The sequence below is a fragment of the Schistocerca nitens genome, chromosome 1, assembly GCF_023898315.1.
Source record: "Schistocerca nitens isolate TAMUIC-IGC-003100 chromosome 1, iqSchNite1.1, whole genome shotgun sequence".
Lineage (NCBI taxonomy): Eukaryota > Metazoa > Arthropoda > Insecta > Orthoptera > Acrididae > Schistocerca > Schistocerca nitens.
This window is the reverse complement of record NC_064614.1, coordinates 106,198,056-106,213,843: the sequence shown is the minus strand read 5'-3', so window position 1 is coordinate 106,213,843 and position 15,788 is coordinate 106,198,056. Positions and strand designations below refer to the sequence as shown.

The 15,788-nt window shown below is 43.2% G+C and overlaps 1 protein-coding gene across 2 annotated transcripts in view; it reads right to left on the bottom strand.

Moving 5' to 3' along the window:
• Positions 1-15,788, bottom strand: part of LOC126241918 (uncharacterized) — a 453,558-nt gene that overhangs the window by 270,174 nt on the left and 167,596 nt on the right. The window contains exon 1 of one of the 2 annotated variants that reach the window (XM_049948046.1): positions 13,768-13,861. The exons of the other annotated variant lie outside the window; for it this stretch is intronic. Within the exon in view, the coding sequence (XP_049804003.1) occupies positions 13,768-13,850 (83 nt within the window). The 5' untranslated portion in view covers positions 13,851-13,861. Of the gene's footprint in view, positions 1-13,767; positions 13,862-15,788 lie in introns of those variants that run through there. 2 annotated transcript variants of the gene reach the window in all.

Here is a 15,788-nt window from a genome sequence, read left to right as displayed (position 1 = left end):
GTTGGGCTTTGAGATAACCACGAACATCTGAAACGCCGGCCGCGGTGGTCTAGCGGTTCTAGGCGCTCAGTCCGGAACCGCGCGACTGCTACGGTCGCAGGTTCGAATCCTGCCTCGGGCATGGATGTGTGTGATGTCCTTAGGTTAGTTAGGTTTAAGTAGTTCTAAGTTCTAGGGGACTGATGACCACAGATGTTAAGTCCCATAGTGCTCAGAGCCATTTGAACCACTTTTTTAACATCTGAAAGAAAGTGTGATGAAGCACTGACTTGTTGAAAAATGAAGTCTCTACTGTCTTGCTGCAATTGTCGCATATAGCCACTGCTGCAGGGTATCCAGATACAAGAAACGAGTCACAGTTTTCTCCGCAAGGAAAAATGATCCATAAACTTTTCAAGAGGATGGCACAAAAGATGTGACGAATGTGTTCCACAATCTCGTCTGGTTGTTCTGTGCCCCTAACACACACAGACACATGAAACGTGGCTTCATCATCGGCAATTAACTTCTGTGAAAAACCGTCTTCATCCAATGCTGCTGCAAGTAACTGCAGAAACAACGAAGCTCATTTCTCGTGTAGACAGCGCATGTAATAGCTGTTGCCGGTACGGTTTTATGGGCAGATTTTTAGCGCAAAATGTGCCACACAGCTTACTGCGGTATACGCAGTTAGTTCTCTGCTCGCATGTGTCGTCCATTCCTTGTGGGTCCCAACGAATGATTGCCGCACACGCCCCACCATCTCTACTGACTGTCTAGCCCGGTCCCTGTTTTTCGTACGTAAGGGGTCCGTTAGCTACAAATTTCATAGATCATTTGTACGACTCTTTCATCGACAAGATTTGGACCGGGTCAGTGTACAGGATATGAGTACTTGATTAGTGTTAACATTAATTAAAACATTATTATTTTTAGTTGTACTCACGCAACTGCTCTTTTATTCCCCTACCTGTTTTTAAGTAGGAGTACGTCAAAGGAATAGAAGTAGTAGTCGAAGCACTCCGTCTTCACGCCACGAGTGGCCCATCGGGACCATCCGACCGCCGTGTCATCCTCAGCTGAGGATGCGGACAGGAGGGACGTGTGGTCAGCACACCGCTCTCCCTGTCGTTACGATGGTTTTCTGTGACAGGAGCCGCTACTATTCGGTCGAGTAGCTCCTCAATTGGCATCACGAGGCTGAGTGCACCCCGAAAAACGGCAACAGCGCATGGGGGCCAGGATGGTCACCCATCCAAGTGCCAGCCACAGCCGACAGCGCTTAATATCGGTGATCTGAACGGGAAACGGTGTATCCACTGCGGCAAGGCCGTTGCTCCGAAGGAGTAGTCGAGGAGACGCGATTTCAAGTTCGATTTAAAACTTGCTTTGTGGCTTCAGACATTTTATGTTATTGGGCAAATGATGAAATTTTTTTAATTTTGTTGCTGCATGTTGAAGTCTATTCTGAGCCAGAGAAAGCTTTAATAATGGTTAAAAAAAAGGTCATTTTTCCCTCTGGTGTTGTAGGCATGGACAGCACAGTCTTCTCAAACTGTGGTGGTTTATTAGCGAATGTATGAATAGTGACGACCCAGTTGAAATGCGTAGTCACTTGAAGAGGTCCGTGGGTGAGCACCAGACGTTATTTTTATTGCTCGCCTTTCTTCAACCAATACTTTCTAAGTGATCAGTTACCCCAGAAAATTATTCCGTAAGACATTATGGAGTGGAAATATGCAAAATATGTCAGGATGTGAACTCGTTTGTCTCCAGGATTAGCAGTTATACGAAGAGCGAAAAGTAGCTGAACTTACCTCTTTGTGAAGCTCAGTAAAATCCTCCTATCCTACTTACTGACCCCTGCTCACGTGTTACAGCAGTTGCTGGTATTCTGTTTGTTGTGTGGCGCTGATAATCGTGTATTCTTTCTTTCTTTTTTTTAATTTAGGGAGATTCGATTTTCTTAGACTCATTTAATAATTTATCGGAAAATGTCATAAGCAGCCAGTCTCGCGGAACGTGTTGTATCACCCAAGTATTATTTTATCTGCTGGAAGTGTCACCTGATAATTCATACGAAATGGTCACAGAACTGTCGCAGTTGACTTGCATTTGGCGAATTCAACGACACAAAAGGCGTACACCACCAGATTCTGAAATGCCTGCCACTGGTGGTGCGCTACACAACTAAGCTATGTTTTGCAGTATTCGTACAGTCGTCTTCTCGCCTTTCCTACGTCTAAGATAAAATTTAGTCCCCAACTTCTGGTAGTCTCTCCCACCCTTGATAACCATGGCCTCTTATCACACCTCTGTCAACACGCCCTACCTCCTTTTCATCTCTAAACATTCCTTATCCTTTCCAAGACTATTTTCAATCTTCTTTCCCTAACAGGCAATGGAGTCATTCCAGTTTATCCTTCATTCCAACTATGACTTGCCCTACCCATGGCATGCAACCCAACCATTCCTTGACCATCTGCCGACATCGTTACCCACAGTTACCACGAGTTAATCAAAAGCAATAACATCAAATGTTGGGCAGGAATTTGTTTCACAGAATTACAAATACACGGATTAGTACTCACAAGAATGGGAACTAAATGATACCATTGCTTAAACGGTTTAGGCAAAGAAACATAGAGAACAACTCTAACTACAAGTATGATCACAATTGGTTTTCGTATTATTTTTGGCATGACAAATAACTTAGATGTTATTAAAATTTCATAGTTGTCCTGGGGTATCAACATACCATGACACTAAAAGCCTCTGTTCAAAGCTTAATAGCATACCAAAATTTTGGATTGTAACTTGAGTTAAAAAAAAGGAGAAAAGCCCACCTTGGTAAGAGTTACTTAGTGCCGGCCCTACTTGGATTTTTCATAGTTGGTGCCCGACATACGTATAGAATATTCACCTAAGCGCTCGTGGTACATTAAGTAACAGTTTTTGAATTTACCTTCGAGTTTTAATTTTTATGGCGAAAAACGCTTTAAATGTATAGCGAATGTAGATATCGTGGTGCGGCGCAGCTCAATCAGTTACCATAACATTTATTTTCGATTTACATTCGTTGGCTTCGCCAATAACGACCAAACTGCAAAAATTGTCACTTTCAGTTTTAACCAAAACGTTTTGTTGATATACCAGAACACATCCGCACAATCTATCCTTCCTTCCGACTGTCATACACCGAACTCATATCATCCAACCCATTCTTTACTTACCCAGATGGGATGACAACTTTGCCATTGTACTTGTTGTTGTTGTGGTCTTCAGTCCTGAGACTGGTTTGATGCAGCTCACCATGCTACTCTACGCTGTGCAAGCTTCTTCATCTCCCAGTACCTACTGCAACCTACATCCTTCTGAATCTGCTTAGTGTATTTCATCTCTTGGTCTCCCTTTACCATTTTTACCCTCCACGCTGCACTCCAATACTAAATTGGCGATCCCTTGATGCCTCAGAACATGTCGTACCAACCGATCCCTTCTTCTAGTCAAGTTGTGCCACAAACTCCTCTTCTCCCCAATCCTATTCAATACCTCCTCATTAGTTATGTGATCTACCCATCTAATCTGAGCATTCTTCTGTAGCACCACATTTCGAAAGCTTCTATTCTTTTCTTGTCCAAACTATTTATCGTCCATGTGTCACTTCCATACACGGCTACACTCCATACAAATACTTTCAGAAACGACTTCCTGACACTTAAATATATACTCGATGTTAACAAATTTTTCTTCTTCAGAAACGCTTTCCTTGCCATTGCCAGTCTACATTTTATATCCTCTCTACTTCGACCATCATCAGTTATTTTGCTCCGCAAATAGCAAAACTCCTTTACTACTTTAAGTGTCTCAATTCCTAATCTAATTCCCTCAGCATCACCTGACTTAATTCGACTACATTCCATTATCCTCGCATTGCACTTATAATGCGGATAGTCGTATTACTCACTGAGGTGTAGTAAAATTCACGCAAGCGACTCATCCGTACGAATACCTTTGTCCGTGAGCGTATACCACGAACAGAAAGGGAGGAACGAGTTAATAAATGAACGTGCTGGCATATTATTCCGGCACGGCAGTTGTAATATAATAAGCTAAGAGTGGAATTAGACGAAAGGAGAACGGGTGTCGGCCCGGCGTCCCTTAACAAAACGGCCGGCAGAGGCTGCGCGTATTAATGATGCCCGACAGCAATCACGGCCGACTACCGGGGCAATCTGCGCCCGCTACGGACCGCTGTCGGCGAGATCATTTGCGGCGATAAAGCGACTCCCTGGAACCGGTTGTTGCCGCTCCGTAGCGGCACCTGTCGCTCTTACAAAGTGCCCGCGGCTGTGGTGAGGCGGCGCCGTGGCCAATCGCACGGCCGGCTCTGCTTGGGACGCCCGAGTCTCGCCGCTACCGTGTCCAAACATCTGCCTGCAACCTGTCTGTCGACTGCCACGGGGGAACACGTGCACCGCAGCGTCAGAGGGAAGTGTCAGATGGCGTGACAGACATCCAGCTCTCAAGGTTTTGTATCCGGAAAGTAGAATGCTGTCTAAAAATTTGAAGATACAGCACTACAACTCAGTAGTTAAACCAGAATGTCTTTATGCAAGTGAATGTTTAGTATTGAACAACAAATTACACAAACTTGGAGTCGTAGAAAGAAAAATCATTCGAAAAATACTCGGACCGCCAGAAAATACAGAGGTATGGAAATTAAGAAGCAATGAAAAAGTTTATCAAAACACAGAAAACATAAATGAAACACTACGAAAGAGGCTACTATATTTGGACACTTATACAGAATGAACAGCAACAGGTAAACCAAACAGATTTTTAAATATCTTTGGGACAAGAAGTCAACAATAACCTGGATTCAAGAAGTTAGGAAAGATTTGGAAAGAAACAACGTAAGTGAAAAAGATGCAACAGAAAGAGAGAGTTTCAAGAGGAACGGAAAAATGGAAGGATTCCAAGGCAGGAGGGAGAAGAAGACAGGGTCAAAATGGTCGAAGGAGAGAAAAAGGATACATAGTGTAAAGATGAAAGAATACTGGAGGAAAAAGAAAGAACAACAAATGGCTCTGACAAGGGAACCTCCCCATCGCACCCCCCTCAGATTTAGTTATAAATTGACACAGTGGTTAGGCCTTGAAAAACTGAACACAGATCAATCGAGAAAACAGGAAGAAGTTGTGTGGAACTATGAAAAAATAAGCAAAATATACAAACTGAGTAGTCTATGTGCAAGATAGGCAACGTCAAGGACAATGCCAGCTGCGGAGCGCCGTGGTCCCGTGGATAGAGTGAGCAGCTGCGGAACGAGAGGTCCTTGATTCAAGTCTTCCCTCGAGTGAAAATTTTACTTCCTTCATTTACGCAAAGTTACGATCTGTCCGTTCATTCATTGACGTCTCTCTTCACTGTAATAAGTTTAGTGTCTGTGTTTTGCGACCGCACCGCAAAACCGTGCGATTAGTAGACGAAAGGACATGCCTTTCCAATAGGAACCGAAAACATTTGATCGCAAGGTCATAGGTCAACCGATTCCCCCACAGGAAAACACGTCTGATACATTCTATACGACACAGGTGACGGCATGTGCGTCACATGACAGGAATATGTTATCGACCCACCTAACTTGCACACTTGGCGAATGGGTAAAAAGATTCTTCTACCTTGCCCGATTTAGGTTTTCTTGTGGATGTGATAATCACTCCCAAAAAAGTGATGAAAACATAAGAGTTTGTCACATAAACTGCAACAAATGAATGTAACAGTTTCACAGTCGCACAGTTTTCCCTGTGCTCTGTCAAAACATATGTTTTTTACGTTTTCAAATGTTTCCGTGTGTAGACCGTCAAATCCTGCATATGTCCAAGCAAATCTGAACATGTCCTGGAATTCTGGAGAGCGAAGTTGATTATGTGTGAGTGCCTGAAATTTGATAATTGTCTGAAAATAAAAAATTAAACTTTTCACTCGAGAGAAGGCTTGAACCAAGGACCTCTCGTTCCGCAGCTGCTCACGCTAACCACGGGACCACGGCACTCGTAAGCTCATACTCTCCTTGATGTTGCTTACGTTGCGCGTGGACTACTCAGTTTGTATATTTTGCTTAATTTTTTCATAGTTCCACACAACTTCTTCCTGTTTTCTCGATGTATCTGTGTTCAGTTTTTCAAGGCCTATCCCTGTGCCAACTTATAACTAAATCCGAGGGGGGTGCGATGGGGAGGTTCCCTTGTGAGCACTATAGGACTTAACTTCTAAGGTCATCAGTCCCCTAGAACTTAGAACTACTTAAACCTAACTAACCTAAGGACGTCACACACATCCATGCCCGAGGCAGGATTCGAACCTGCGACCGTAGCGGTCACGCGGTTCCAGACTGTAGCGCCTAGAACCGCTCGGCCACCCCGGGCGGCGAAAGAACAACAGAGAAGGAAGCACTGAAATTGGTGCGTGGACCTTAGATGACCCAAACGAAGAAAGAAGAAGAATAACAATACAACTAATATTAGTAATAACAAACATAATGATAAGATAAAATTATAAACAGCCGACCAGTTGCAATGGGTAAAGAAATCTTTACCTAGGTTTCAACAAATTTAAATTTGTCTTCTTCAGAAGGTGGCAATTTTACATTAGTATGGACTGATGTATCATCGCCGTTTTTACAAATGTCTGCATAGATCCATTTGTCCAAATTAAAATATAGCCCTAAAAATAGGGTTTGTCATGTAAATATAAATTAGCACATGGATGTTGCAGAGGTCACAAGCTAATTTATATTTACATGACAAACCCTATTTTTAGGGCTATATTTTAATTTGGACAAATGGATCTATGCATTTGTAAAAACGGCGATGATACATCAGTCCATACTAATGTAAAATTGCCACCTTCTGAAGAAGACAAATTTAAATTTGTTGAAACCTAGGTAAAGATTTCTTTACCCATTGCAACTGGTCGGCTGTTTATAATTTTATTACGTGGAACCGTCGCTGTTGTGCAGCTATGTTTAAAATACTATAATAATAAGATCAATAATAGGTAAATGACGCTCACAAATCAATGCAAACACACCCACCCACCCACCCACACCTACACCCACACCCCCCCCTCCCACACACACACAATGTCAATCATCAGGAATACAGAGTTAAAAATAATGATTGCGTACAGTGAAGTGTGAAAAGCAAATTACATGCAACAGTTTCACGCGTAAACTGTTAAAAAATTGTCATCGGTAGTGTCTGAACGCGGTACCTTTGGTACGACGTCCTCACGCTCTACCAACTGACGCGAAATGTAGAAACAAGTACCCACAGATACGCCTATCCTGTGCTTCATAGTTGTGGTGTCACTTTGAACTACCGTTCCCTGGACGACAGCTCATAGCGCGAACTGAATCGGTGTTTTGGTTGATACTCCATCGACAACGCTTGGTACCGATTTGAGTGTCTGAGACCTCCAGGTCTGAGTGTAACTGACGCCTCAAGTGGTGTAAAGGGTGACGCTACCATGCACTGGATGACTGGAAACGAGAGACTTGCAATGATGATACCCCGTGGCAATCCGATGCAAGTGTCTGAGTTTGGAGAATGTTACCTGCCATTACGTGTAGTGCCAACAGTGAAGTGCGGAAAGGGTGGTGTTTCGTTATCGGCCTATTTTTCGTGGTTACGGTGTGGTGCTATTATTACATCAAGAATGGGACGGTACGAACACATTTTAGAACACTGTGCACTGTGTACAACAGAGTAACAGTTCGGAGCCGAGGATTGTGATCCTAATGGCCGTCTTGCTGAGCTGTAATTTGTGAGCATCTGCGGGCTTTGTCAGTTTCCTGGAAAGACACTATTGTTCCAGGCTGTGACTTTGGGTGTTAACACAGACAGGTCCAAGTGCCGCTGTCTATACTGTCTAGCACATTTGTGTAGGATGCGCGGTCGGCTGTGGTGTCGCTCAAGTTAAATCCTCCAAAGAAAAGTAAAAATTCAACTTACGTCCGTAAGATTCTGCTACATTTACTGACTGCCTATATCATGATCGTTAGGTTAGTTATTGCGCCCGTCATTTGATTCAGTGTTATTTTTCTACATTGGGTGGAATTAAATCAGTTTTGTTATTTATGTGCCAGTTGTGAGGCTCGTCAGCGAAGTTTTAATATACATCGATTGCTGTAGTATTAATCTGTACAGTCTTACCTTTTGCATCTGTTAAAACTAAATCATTTCGGGTATTTATGTGTCATTTCTTGTGAGACACGGTAGAGAGAGAGTTCGATGTGTACGATTGCTTTATCATGCCATGTAAGCTTATTGTGTTTTTTTCTGCTATAGAAGTTGAATTGTGTGTTGTGTATCGTAAGGCGTCCCGGTGCAGGGTGTGGCTCAAGGGCATGTTTTACTTGCGTGCTGCCAACGAATGCTGACTTCGGCCTGGTACGCCGCCTTCACGAGCAACTGCCGCAGCTACGTTTTCCTTAAAGGTTATTACAGTAACTTTCTGTCTTTGTATAAGTTCTGTATCTTGGTGTGCCCAGATAAATCAAAGTGAACCTAAACGTTTTGGAGAGTGCCATACTTAAATTGGCGGTTGTGCTTTAACGATTTCAAACATTTTACTTAACTTTTTAATTTTAAAAGGTTTGTTACAGTTATCTGTTGCGTTAAGGATTTTATTCAATCCACTTACGCTGAATTTAAAATCTATTATTGCATTGTCAACTGTTTCAAAAGTTCAAATGGCTCTAAGCACTATGGGACTTAACATCTGAGGTCATCAGTCCCCTAGACTTAGAGCTACTTAAACCTAACTAACCTAAGGGCATCACACACATCCATGCCCGAGACAGGATTCGAACCTGCGACCGTAGCGGTCGCGCGGTTCCAGACTGTAGCGCCTAGAACCTCTCGGCCACCGCGGCCGGCGGTGTGGGATCCTTACCGGATTGGATTGACGTAGTATATCGAAAAAGTTCAAATAACGGCAGCACGTTTTGTATTATCGCGAAATAGGGGAGAGAGTGTCACTGAAATGATCCCGGATTTGTGTTGGACATCATTAAAAGAAAGGCGTTTTTCGTTGCAGAGCAACCTTCTCACGAAATTCCAATCACCAACTTTCTCCTCTGAATGCGAAAATATTTTGTTGACACCGACCTACATAGGGAGAAACGATCACCATGATAAAATAAGGGAAATTAGAGCTTGTACGGAAAGATATAGGTGTTCGTTCCTTCCGCGCGCTATACGAGATTGGAATAACAGAGAATTGTGAAGGCGGTTCGACGAACCCTCTGCCAGATGTGATTTGCAGAGTATCCACGTAGATGTAGATGTAGTGAAATATATATGCAGAGTTGGAACTAGAACTTTTGTGTTGGCCATCATGCCTGTGGGGGCGTGGAGGGGTTCCACCCTATTTTTTTTTAGCATGTGGGTTTCAGAGAACAAATTAACACTTAACCGTAATAAACGCAATACACAGATTTTCCGATATGGAACTCGTATTGTCCGAAGTTGGTCAGTCACTGAACTTAGCACTGGTGGAGATGGGACGCTTTCTGAGAAGTGTCACGTTCAGTGCCTTGTGCGAGAAACTGAATGTTGAAATCTCCACTGTACGAACGAGTTTTCCACTCTCTCTCGTCGGCCGGTGTGGCCGAGCGGTTCTAGGCGCTTCAGTCTGGAACCGCGCGACCGCTCGGGTCGCAGGTTCGAATCCTGCCTCTGGCATGGATGTGTGTGATGTCCTTAGGTTAGTTAGGTTTAAGTCGTTCTAAGTTCTAGGGGTCTGATGACCTCAGATGTCAAGTCCCATAGTGCTCAGAGCCATTTTAACCACTCTCTCTAACACTGAAACACGAAGGCTTGTTTACTTTCACTCTATTAACTCGTATGGTGTTATATTTTGGGGCGACTCTGCGCTCACCTGGAATATTACTAGGCCAGAAAAGGACAGTCAAACTTATGTGCGGAGTCAGTTCGCGAACTTCGTGTAGGCTGTTGTTCAGGTTTTCAGGTGTCTCAGATTTCTTACTCTGCCGACCCTATACAGATATTCCGTCACGGTATCTGTTGTTGGCGATACTGACTCATTCACAAGAAACTGCATGATTTATTCAGTGAACACTAGGCGGAAAAAACAGTATGCCCTTGGATAACACTTCCGTAAGCATTTTACAGGAAAACGTGCATTATTCAGAAGATTTCCTTTCCAATAAGCTTCCATAAAAACAGAAATAAAACTGACTGATAAACAACAAGTATTGGAATCCAAGTTGAAAGTGTTCCTTGTGGTACACTCTTTCTATTCTGTACAGGAGTTCCTCACAAGAACTTTTCTCTGTGACGTGATATTTATACTGTACACTCTACTTTTCTGTTTTTTTATTAATTCTTTGTTTATTGTTTATACATTTGCTAATCAGCTTTCTATAAACTGTGTACTGACCCCCAACCCCACAGAAACTGATAATGTAATAAAGTAAAGAAAGATGGGTTCACATCTGACGTCAAACGAATGCACGTGCTTTCAAATGGCAGTTGTTCACACAGAACGTCACGACGCATTGCTCAGCACAAGTGTATGGATGTGACAGTCATGTCAATGAATCTGACATTGTACAATACTTCAGCGCGCGATGTGTTAGAAAACAACACTCTTTAATTCAAAAATATTTTGATAGCATTTCGTCGATTATGAAAACTTGTTTTAACTATACTGAATTATCATCACAAACATTATCTTGTTACGAAAGTAACACCTCAATGTGTTATCACGCGCTCAACTAGGCCACTAAAGCGAAAAGATTCTGGTTCTCATGATGATTCATTATTAGAGTCGAACCTGTTAACTATTATTTATCCATTAAACGCGATCGAGATATCTGCCGTTAAGAGTGTTTCACTACCATCTTTTGTAGTTGGAAGCACATGTTTGTGAAATAAATTCTGTTTTTAAGATTTATGCTTCTGCAAAACAATGTTTTTTTCCTGTTGTTTGTTATTCGTTACCCAAACATATTTCGACATCTATGTCTCATTTTCAGTGGCTCTGATTTTATTTCTGTAAAATAGTATACAAAATTTTGGTTTGCTATGTAAGTATAACATTTACGTTGTATTTGTTGCGATTCCTCTCCTGAAAATGCACCGATTCTGAGAATGAAACTGTACTGGTTTGCCTAATTCTACGCTTTTCGTTATTAGTCAGTTTGTCTGTCGACGGACATGCTGACAAGCCACAGAATACATGCAATCAGGCGAACTTGTACAATACCATTTTTAAAATGAATACAGTTCTGTGTGAGGAATCGCAGCAAAATAAAATGCACGTGTCAAAGTTATTAGACTCTGTTTCAGCCTTACAGGGAACAACCAAAAGTTTGCATAATATTTTACAGAATAAAACGAAACCCACTAAAGATGACGCATGGTCACTGAAACATGTTAGAGTAAAGAATAGAGAAGAAGAAAAATACCGTGTTTAGCGGAAGGCAGAGTTGTAAATACCAAAAAACAAAGGCTAATAAAAGTTGTATACTACACACACAACCATGCTGAATGCGGTACACAACTTCTCAGTAAGCATTCTTGAGTTTCAGTGAAATGGAGTTAATGGAAGCAACAGCGCCAGATGTTGGTCAGGAAATATTTTCTTAGACATACCAAGGAAAAACATGAAAGACCATTCACAAGAAAGGGGACTAAATGATAACACTGTCAAAACGGTTTAGGTAAATAAACGCAGAGAATAACTGAAACTAAAAGTAATATCAAGATTGGTTATAGAAGTATTTGTGATGAGTGAATGAAGATAAAATGATATTAAAATTTGGCAGTTCTTCGGAGGTACCAACACTCCAGGCCACCATTTTCCTCAGTTCGAAGCTCATCAATATTCTAGAATTTCAGACAGAAGAAGAAAGGTTACTGAGTTCCGGGCAGATTTGCATTTCTCATAGTTGATGTACACGATATTCACCAAAATATCCAACAGAGATCTGGGATTAACCTAGAGATCAGTCTGTCAGCAAAGTCTAGATTTTTATGGGCTGAGACAGTCTTTGAACTGTGATCTGTGAGTCGCCAAATGGAATATGTACCAAATAACTGAATAATAATATTTTCGCCATTTGTCGTATTGTCTGTGCAGATTCGCTGTAGAGCACTGTCAGTGTTCAGGGTCAACATTTTGACCACAGGATGTGAATCACAACGACACACGAAACGAACCTAAGTTACGTGTTTGCTTACATTTGGCTGCAGTACTTTTTGTGGGACATCCTCTCCTGACGAAGGGACAGTGGTTAGTGATTTGCTGCCCTGTCCTCTTCGAAAGCTCCATCCACAGAAAAAAAGTCGAAGTCATAATTCGGCAGGTATAAAAGTTTAAAATTACTTGCTTACATAAAAAATTTGCAACATTTTCCGCTATAATTAAACGAAAACGGAGCCCGTATATATTTTCTAGTTCTATGAATATTTTGGCTGGCCTGTCATGCTAACTCTCCCTGCATAAGACGAAAATAAAAAGTTTTAAAAATCAGGCTGTGTGGAATGTGAACATATTAAATATGAACAGAAAAATGTAAGCTTATACAGGCATCAACAATGAACACGTTAACAACATAATTGACTAATAAAAGTATTACAAATCTTGGCGATGCCATTGTTGTTATTAAATATTGTCAACGCTCCTTCACGTTTCAGAAATTCTGACATTTCTTTATTTCCTCTACTGCGCTAACCACCTCATCTCAGAGTATCACTCAATTATTTGTTTAATGTAATCCAACCTCTGCATTCCCCTATAGTTTTCACCCTCTGTAGCTCCATCTAGCACAGACTTTGTATGTATTCAGAGTATTCAGAGTCATACTCAAATCGTCAAAGAGTTTCAATTACTCATACTGACGTATGTGGAGTACGGCCACACACAAAACATGGAAACTAACTGTGATTTTACTTGGTTCGTTTAAGCAGCTGCCACTCAGATTGATGCGCATGCGCAGAGATGAAATCGTGTATAAGCAGCGCCGCTTCCCGTTTCTGTCTACTTGGAGTGTGGCAGTTTGATGTATAAGCAGTGAGAGCAAGCAGCCAGAGTCTAACCGGAAAACTTTTTCTGCCGCTACCAAGCTTCCAGATTCGCGCATGTCACGTGACTTGTGTTTTGTTTGTGGAGTTTCTCAATCTTTTCGAAGCTATTGCAGATCCCGCGTTTGGCTATTTCACTTTTACACTTCATTGTTAATAGTAAGGTAAGCAAATCATTATGCGCGGGAGCATAACCAGAAATGGGACAAGAAGCGTTTCAGCAGTACGAAGATCAAACAAGGATCTCTACGTCATCGTAGCTGCGGATGCGCACTAAAGCCTGTTTTCCTAGCGTTTGAAAGTAGCCGTCTGGCAGCTGCTTAAACGAACCTACTATTGACGATAGTGTCGCTGGATGCCTTTTATTTATTCTATTTTACACCACAGTACGAACTTCGCCATATAGAGTATTATAAATAATTTTACGACACCGATACCTAAGGATGACCAGAAGTTAGAAACCGTAGTATATAAACAGTTGCTTTATGAGAAGCTCTTGGCGGTTTTGAAATATGATATTTCTCGTATCTATTACAGTTCAGCCGGAACCGGTTATCTGTTAGAACAAATTAAAATGTGACCAAGATTACAAATTCCAATTTTAAATGAAGATGAAAATACCGGCATGACGTCGCTGCTGCGGAGAATATGAAATATGTTCGTGACAAACCTTCGGATTCGTTGCACTGGGTTCCAGGAGCGCGAACAGTCTTGTCCTCCCTTGCACTTAAGAGTAACCCGCGTCGCAGCCATCACTGCCACACAGACTCCTACCACACACACAGTTAGTTACAAGTACGCAGCACTGTATCAGTTTGTGGCCCAAAGAAACCGACGCTTCTTCCCTGTGTAGGAACCAGCGCCGCACCGCCGCATTATTCCACAGACCTGGGGAAACCGAATGGTGACGCACAGCAGGTGATTTACCTGCGAGAGACCCGGAGCAACGGTTCCCGCTGTCCGCTGCAGGCGCCCGACTTCCTACAAGACGAGGGAAGGCTTCCGGCGCGGCGGTTGCTCGCTAGTGGCGGTGAGTCATACGAACTGTGGGCGCCCCTTCCAGTCTGGCTGTGGGCGAGCGACAGAGCGCAGTGTGCAGTGTGCACTCCACCTGCAATTAGCCAGACAGGTGTGTGGCGCATAGGGCGGCGATCCTGGCGAGCGTGGTGCGAAGGCAGGCGGTGGCGAGGGCTGCCGGGGGCAGAGGTCGAATGCGGTGCGTGAAACGTTATACGCTGTTCATCGTAAGGATAAACCTGCTGTAAAGAAACACAAACGCGATGACTGGCCAGAAGCCGTAGCACGCGTACACTGGTGTTACGTTCTTGGAAGTAAGTCTCCAAGGTCATGGAACGAACATAAAAGTAATAACAGATACATTACTAGCCGTTAAAACTGCTACACCCAGAAGAAATGCAGATGATAAACGAGTATTTATTGCACAAAGATATTATACTAGAACTGACATGTGATTACATTTTGACACAATTTGGGTGCATAGATCCTGAGGAATCAGTACCTCAGGCCTAATAACGGCCTTGATATGCCTGGGCATTGAGTCAAACAGAGCTTGGATGGCGTGTACAGGTACAGCTGCCCATGCAGCTTCAACACGATACCACGGTTCATCAATACTAGTGACTGGCATATCGTGACGAGCCAGTTGCTCGGCCACCATTGGTGAGAGACCTGGAGAATGTGCTGGCCAGGGCAGCAGTCGAACATTTTCTGTATACAGAAAGGCCCGTACAGGACCCGCAACATGCGGTCGTGCATTATCCTGCTGAAATGTAGGGATTCGCAGGGATCGAATGAAGGGTAGAGCCACGGGTCGTAACACATCTGAAATGTAACGCCCACTGTTCAAAGTGCCGTCAATGCGAACAAGAGGTGACCGAGACGTGTAACCAATGGCACCCCATACCATCACTCCGGGTGATACGCCAGTATGGCGATGACGAATACACACTTCCAATGTGCGTACACCGCGATGTCGCCAAACACGGATGCGACCATCATGATGCTGTAAACAGAACCTGGATTCATCCGAAAAAATGACGTTTTGCCATTCGTGCATCCAGGTTCGTCGTTGAGTACACCACCGCAGGCGTTCCTGTCTGTGATGCAGCGTCAAGGGTAACCGCAGCTATGGTCTCCGAGCTGATAGTCCATGCTGCTGCAAACGTCGTTGAACTGTTCGTGCAGATGGTTTTTGTCTTGCAAACGTCCCCATCTGTTGACTCAGGGATCGAGACGTGGCTGCACGATCCGTTACAGCCATGCGGATAAGATGCCGGTGATCTCGACTGCTAGTGATACGAGGCCGTTGGGATCCAGCACGGTGATCCGTCTTACCCTCCTAAACCCACCTATTCCATATTCTGCCAACAGTCATTGGATCTCGACCAACGCGAGCAGCAATGTCGCGATACGATAAATCGCAATCGCGATAGGCTACAATCCCACCTTTATCAAAGTCGGAAACGTGATGGTACGCATTTCTCCTCCTTACACGAGGCATCACAACAACGCAACGTTTCACCAGGCAACGCCGTCAACCGCTGTTTGTGTATGAGAAATCGGTTGGAAACTTTCCTCATGTCTGCACGTTGTAGGTGTCGCCACCGGCGCCAACCTTGTGCGAATGCTCTGAAAAGCTAATCATTTGCATATCACAGCATCTCCTTCCCG